Below are 7,320 nucleotides of genomic sequence, written 5' to 3' on the forward strand. Positions count from 1 at the left end.
TTTAATCCCAACCACTATATCTACATACAAGCATCTATAATTCGCACTATCTTTTCTCCACCAATTATCATAATTCGATTTCGATTGAGTTCGATTGAGTTTCGATTTCAATTCGATTGATCACCACACATAACATAAAGTAAACACGCACAAGTAACACAGAAGGCACACATACACGTATAATACACCAAAGTTTGCACAATTCGAGTTTCGAGTTCGATGATGATTCGATTAGCTTGATTATTGATTGATTGACTTTATCACATTGTTACTTCCTGCTATTAAAGGTTGCTTAACGTTTCGCATTGATGAACATTCGATTACTTTGATTATACAACACTTACTCCACATAATACAAAACATAAAATAGACTACTATAGTCAAAGAAGCCAAAACATTAATTGAATAAGGAGTGACAGATCGCAATCTAGCGATCTTTTCCTCCTTTGATTTCAATCTTGACTTTGAATTTGACTTTTGAAAACACGGGGTGTTACAAGCAACTTTAACCTTTCTCCATCAAACTCCCATCCTCATTACCAACCCCAATTGGAACCATCGATTCTGGCACCAAAGGGGAGCTGGTACTTGAGAGCAAAGGGGCAGTTACCGTAGAGGTTGCGGGAGAGGTGGTGGGTGAGGGCGGAGGTGGTGGGTGAGGGCGGAGATGGTGCAACGGTTAACGGCTACGATGCGGGTTTCTCCACCAGCGTAGCAGCTTGTGTTTATCTTTCACAAATGACTTTTTTTATAGATTAAAGAGTTCATCTGATGGAGATCCATTGATGTAAGATTTCTGTATGATTTGCTTATTATCTGTTGTTACCTCCATTTAACTTTCAAGGTTGGGGTTAGGGTTGTTGATTTGGGTTGTTTGTAAGGTTGGGGTTAGGGTTCCGGTGGGGGTGGTGTTGTCGGAGACGGTGGCGGGTTGATGGTGATGGTAGTCTGTTAGATATAGATGAGGAGTGGTTTTGGTGATTTGGGGAGGTGATGGTGGGTGCAGTGGGGTTATGATGGTTTATAGGTGGGGGTGGTGTGGTGGAATTGGTAGCGGTCAGTAAGTCGGGGATGGCTGCGGTGAAGGCTGTGGTGGGGTGGGGTGGGGTGGGTGGTGTTAGTGAAGGTTGTGGGTGGTGGGAGGTGATGAATGGTGCTTGAGGTGGTGGTTGATGGTGCTAGAGAGAGAGGGAGTGGTAGAGAGATAGAGAGAGAGTGGAGAATCAGATACAAGATTATATATATAAATAATAGTATTAGTAATTTTTTAAATAATAATATTAAATATATAGGTAAAAAGACAAAAATACTCTTTGGTGAACAGATTTAACTAAAAAAATCTAACTTGGTTTGGCCTAAAGAAAAGAACATGTAAGATTTTGAAACATTAAGTACAAAACTAGTCAGTTTTGAAGGTAAAGGACACCGCCTGCAATTTGATACAACGTAAAGGACAAAACTTGTGATTTACTCTTATTTATATAATAATTAAATAAGTAAATGTTTTTTGGATATGTAAAATGGGAGAAAAAAATTTAGATCCTATACAATCACACCACTCTGCATATGTATCCATTAATTGGGTTATCAGTCTCTCATCACCACTCAAGCGATACCAACAATGTGGGACGCCTAAAAGAATTTCAAACCTTGAGAGCTTCACCTGAAGTGTGAAGCATTGAGAAAGCACAGAAAATCCAAGGACAAGAACCAGATCACTGCGAGCAACACCATTATCCATAAGCTCATTGGTTGTCTTGGCAGTCTCTATCATGACCACGATCACATTCTTCCATACTTGAGGTAACTACTATCACATAACCACAATCTATGACTGAAAATCCCTAAATTCTGTGTAAAATTTAGAAAACAGACATGATTATTTGTAAGGTTTAAAAGTTATTTTTGAGTTAAATGCCATTTTAGTCCCTGTGGTTTGGGTCATTTTGTCAGTTTAGTCCAAAAGTTTGAAACGTTGTCATTTTAGTCCAAAAGTTTGAAACGTTGTCATTTTAGTCCAAATAGTTTCAAACGTTGCCATTTTAGTCCACTGGGTTAACTCCATCCCTTTATTCTGTTAACTAGAAGGGCATTTCAGTCATTTTATATGTAATTCTGTTAACTAGAAAGACAATTCAACCATATAAAATGATCGAATTACCCTTCTAGCTAACAGAAAAAATGGACGGAGTTAACCCAGTGGACTAAAATGTAAACGCTTGAAACTATTTGGACTAAAATGGCAACGTTTCAAGCCTTTGGACTAAACTAACAAAATGACCCAAAACCATAGGGACTAAAATGGCATTTAACTCGTTATTTTTTATACATAATGCGTCCTAGTTAAATTTTAAAATTTATTGCTGATTTAGATAGATTCAATTTCTACCTGCTGGGCTGCTATTATCTAGCAATCATATTCATAATACTAAAAAAGGACCTGGACTTTTGGTAATGACTTCAAAGTTTCCGCGGGTGCTTCGGTTGTGGCCGATGGGGAAATCACTTATCACAGTGATATTAGCGGGTGGATAAGGCACGGTTCTGGTCAGCAAGTGCTCCGCTATGTTCAGATAGAATACAGCTACATTTTGTTCCCGAGAAAGTCAAGCTATATCAGAACGAATATGATCACGAGTAAAACTAATCATCTCTCATTCTGCTGTTGATTTTGGACTTAGGTCCGGTCAAGTTTGAAAATTGTTGCATAATAATGTTACTAAGGTCTACCTAGGTCCTTGACTGCGACTGTCCCATCTAGGCTTTCTTCGTAAAAATATGGGAACAAGATTACGATTGGCTCGGGAATTACGTCCTGGGCCTTAACCGACTGGTGCATTTATAGCAGCATCAAGACTCTTAACTAATAATCGTCTACAATACTGTTTTTTTTTTTTTTTACAACAAGACAGTTGACTGTAATAGTTGTAGATTATGGTGCGTATAAAACGTTAAAACACACCGTGATCATGCTGGAAATCTTAGTTTAGAGGGAAAATATGCAGCTAGACTAATAACAATTGAAGTATTTCTCAATTACAAAGATGTAAAACAAACCGCAAAAGAACAGCACAAGTTCCTAAATGAAACTTCGTAGAAAGTAAGCAACATATCAGGGGAGAGTAGATGCTGGGGAATCTTGATAGCCTGTGATACCCAAGATCCGAATTCGAGTGTTTGGCTGCATGGTTTAAAGTAGAAACAATCAAATACAAACGAGACTTCACATCCATTTACAAAAGGGGTACGATTTAAGTTCGGGGGTAAAACTTTCTAAATTTCTGTGGATTTTCTTTTATGATTTTGGTACATGAGAAAGTTACTACCCCCCAACACATACACGTGTGTGTGTGTGTGCGTGTTTGCCGTATGGGTTCAAATAAAAATTCGAAACTTCAAGAAGAATACCTGTCTGTGACCAATATTTCTCCTGTAATTCTTCTTCTTCTTGTACTTGAAGACCACCACCTTCGGGTCAAGCCCCTACACAGTGCACGATAAAGCAGTGAGCAGAATATGACCCAAGAATGTTAAAGGTTACATATAGGACCGTCGAGTAAAGGCCCAAACGGGTTACTTTTGGTATGAATAGAAATGGCCAAATGGGTCGAGACTTTGTCCTTTTATTAAATATTTTACTAACAAACGTACATTGATCTTAAAAAAGTGACTTAGGAGGTCATAAGAGCTAAAAATACACTTTGGGAGACACGTGACATGTTTGACCTATTCAACTCATTTGAAATGTTTCATTTCAAGCCAAGTTTTATTTTATTTTAGATAAAACACAACCCAAATCTACACATTTATAATTGCTTCTGGTAAACATAGAAACAAATGTAACATTGAGTGAAGTAAAATGAAGTACCTGTTCCTCCACTACTGCATGTACAGCAGCATTAGGCACTATTGGCTTTCCGATATATGTGCTGTTTTTTGTGCCAACGAGTAACACCTTGTTCAAAATAATCTACATATACCAACTTGTGTCAGAAGTTAAAAAAGCAAGAAAACATAAAGTCGAATGGTGGTCGATATTAGTCTATGCAGTTACATGAAAAGAGAAATAAAGCATACGCTTGTGACCTTTGTTTAATGTATATTATCCAGCATATCCCATAACCATGACACAAAGGCTTATTACCAAAAATGAAAAGTTCATCCTATCGTAGGGGTATAAATTTTTAACATGACACGAACCTAACACGAAATTTGCAGGTTTAGATTTAGTCTAAATAGATTTGGGTCAAAACATGATGAGCTAAGTGGGTAGGGTTCTGGTCGATTTGGAAAGTGTGCGGGTTGACCGTTGACCCATTTGTTTTTAACTTTTATGTCATAACTTTAACTTAAACAAAATACGTATTTTATGTCAAATTCAAAAGATAAAACAGAAATGAGTATCACTTCTATAGTTTTAATGTAACTATTGTATACACATTTGTATTCTTTTGTTGTAAATTTGTAACTTTAGAGCATTAATATGCAAAAAACTAAAATTCTTTATTGGGCTAACCAGCCAACGAATACGATTGTGGGGTCACATTTAGCAAAAATAAATAAATAAATAAATAAATAAGCTTCTTTGTTAGACCCACCAACCCGCAAACACGACCCATTTAGCACCCCACATATATTAAATTAAAACACAGCAAATAAATAACCAAAAACAGTCTATATGAAACCGAGCTTGATTGCTTACTTTATCGTCAACATTGGCACCCTTGAGCCTCTGAGTGTACAGAAACCGCCCTGGAAATACTATATACTGTCTGCCCCCAATCTGAACGACAATGAAAACCAAAACATCAATCGTTAGGGGTGTGCACGGTTCGGTTATTAGCGTTAACCGTAAGCGAAGTCATCGGTTAATCGGTTCGGTAAATTTTTCGGCTTGGTTAATAACCAAATCAAACAAGGGCTAAAATTTTGGCTTAGAAATACATATAATTTAGGTATAAATACATGAAATAGATGTATAAATACATGAAATGGAGGTATAAATACATGAAATAGAGGTATAAGCTGTAAACGAACACGAACACGAACAAGGCCATGTTCGTGTTCGTTCGTTAAGGAAATTAACATGTTCGCGAACTGTTCACGAACGCATACCGAACATAAGTTTATGTTCGTGTTCGTTCGTTAAGGAAATTCAGTTGTTCACGAACAGTTAATGAACACTGGTCTCAAACACAAACGAACGCAAGCAAATAAAAACAAACGCAAACGAACATTTAACTTGAAAATAAAAAAATATAAACATCGGTATCCTTAAACATTGAATATAAGTAGTTAAATACAACCATCAAATGATAAATCAAAACACAAGAAGTCTACTAGACCACCAAACGATGAATCAAGTTTAAGGGGCCGTTTGGCAACATCTGAATGGTTAAGTGCTGAACCAATAAGAGGTCTGAACCATTAAGTGCTGAACCAGTAAGAGGTATATAATGCTAACCGTTCAGAGGCAAATGTCTGACCAATTCAGATTAGAGGTCTTAACCATTCAGACTCTGTATAAATCTTAACCATTCAGAGGCAAATGTCTGACCCATTCAGACATCTGCTCGTGAAACAAACAGTCTGAACCATTAAGTGCTGAACCAGTAAGAGGTCTGAACCATTAAGAGCCTTATTAAGAGGTAAACAAACAACCCCTAACTAATTTAGACATAATTATCCCCAAAAATGTCTTAGAATGTCCAAATTTTAGCTACTTAGAAAAAAAAGGGTTTCAAGTTTTCAATATGTTTAGATAAAAGGATTATTGTTTATTATTTATTATTTTTTTGATATAATCAAACAAACACGAACGAACGTAAACGAACATACTACATTCACGAACGTAGTCGAACGAACGAGACATGTGTTCGTGTTCGTTCGCTAAGCTAACCAAACGAATTTTTTTGTTCATGTTCGTTCGTTAAGCTAATCGAACGAACATAAACGAACTTTCCGCCGAACGGTTCACGAACTGTTCGCTGAACATTCGTTTCGTTTACAGCCCTAGGTATAAATAAATGAAATGGAGGTATAAATACATGAAATGAAATGAAAGTATAAAATATGAAATACATGAAATGAGGTATAAAAGCTAGAATTATATAAAAATATAAATGGTTCGATTCGGTTAATTTCGGTTAACCGATGGTACAAACAATAACTGATAACTGACTTTCGGTTAAGTCAGTTTCAGCTAATTTCGGTTCGGTTTTCTTGGTTTTCAGTTCGGTTTCGGTTAACCGATGGTACAAACAATAACATAACGGTTCGACTATTGCTCACCCCTATCAATCATCCAATTGCACATAAACAATCATTGTTATCACACTTACGGTTTATTAAAATGCAAATGTTCTCGTAAAACTGAACTCACCATAACAACGGCGAATACATCTTCTCCTTTGGATTCAGTTGTGGTTAGGGTTTGTTCTGCCTGCTCAAATTCAACAGCTTCAGGTTCCTGCTGGACTTCAACAGCTTCAGCTTCCGACTCAACGGATGGAGCTTCAGTCTGCGAAAGTTTAGGGACAATTGTGGATGAGGATAAGGGTCTGGTGCACGATTGAGAAGTGAATCGGAGGAATGAAGATGAAACTGAAGGTGGATGAGAGGTGAAATTGAAGGTGAGTGGTGTTGTAGAAGGTTTTTTGGGGGTGAAGATGGATGAGGCGCACGATAAGCTCATCGCCATTGTTGAAGCTTTGCTCGCACTATCCGTTTGCTTGCAGGTCCTATCTTATCCTGCAACCAGAGCCTTTGGGTATATGGAAATGGAAGTCTCCTAATTTACACTCAAGTCCCTTTAAGTTTCGGTTTCCTACGATTTAACACAGGTATTAAACGAGTCGTGTTCGTGGTTGGCTGGTCTAACCTGACTTGAACCCGAAAATTTTATACGAACCCGAACACGAAAATGATGTTACACGCATGAACCCGAACACGACATGAATATTCTTGAGTCAGCCAGAACACGACCTCTTTAATTCGAATATTTTATCTTGTTTTTCTTCGTATATTCTCTATTCTCTATATATATTAAAGAGAAAAATGTCCGAATAGTCCCTGTGGTTTGCCCAGATTTCACCTATAGTCCCTACATTTTTAAAATTACAGCTATAGTCCCTAATTTTTGCAAATTCGTTCTCGGATAGTCCCTAGCTTGGATGGGGGTTAGTTTGTCTAGTTAAGTGAGTGTGAAATTACTAAAATGCCCTTTCTCTCTATCTCCTTGCCTACACACCTTCACACCTCCACACCTCACACCACCCCCAAATCCAAACCACCACAACCAAATCCCGTCGTCGCCGGAAA

General features: G+C 37.5%; 1 protein-coding gene across 1 annotated transcript; it reads right to left on the reverse strand.

The window, feature by feature from the left end:
* Positions 1-2,903: 2,903 nt before the first annotated feature.
* On the reverse strand, positions 2,904-6,799 carry LOC110936476 (50S ribosomal protein L21, chloroplastic). The gene is made up of 5 exons (XM_022178871.2): positions 6,383-6,799; positions 4,703-4,783; positions 3,869-3,970; positions 3,409-3,483; positions 2,904-3,181 (listed from the first exon to the last, which is right to left on the reverse strand). The coding sequence occupies exons 1-5, from the start codon at positions 6,698-6,700 to the stop codon at positions 3,113-3,115; spliced, it is 645 nt and encodes a 214-aa protein (XP_022034563.1). The 5' UTR covers positions 6,701-6,799; the 3' UTR covers positions 2,904-3,112.
* Positions 6,800-7,320: the final 521 nt, after the last annotated feature.

This window comes from Helianthus annuus, chromosome 4 (assembly GCF_002127325.2).
Source record: "Helianthus annuus cultivar XRQ/B chromosome 4, HanXRQr2.0-SUNRISE, whole genome shotgun sequence".
In the NCBI taxonomy this organism is placed as follows: domain Eukaryota; kingdom Viridiplantae; phylum Streptophyta; class Magnoliopsida; order Asterales; family Asteraceae; genus Helianthus; species Helianthus annuus.

Excerpts from the sequence above, each read along its gene's own strand:
- LOC110936476 (XM_022178871.2), bottom strand. The coding sequence starts at position 6,700 with ATGGCGATGAGCTTATCGTGCGCCTCATCCATCTTCACCCCCAAAAAA. Across the intron at positions 4,784-6,382 it reads ATGTATTCGCCGTTGTTATG|ATTGGGGGCAGACAGTATAT; the intron begins GTGAGTTCAGTT and ends ATTGTCGTTCAG. Across the intron at positions 3,971-4,702 it reads GTGCCAATGTTGACGATAAA|ATTATTTTGAACAAGGTGTT; the intron begins GTAAGCAATCAA and ends TGGTATATGTAG.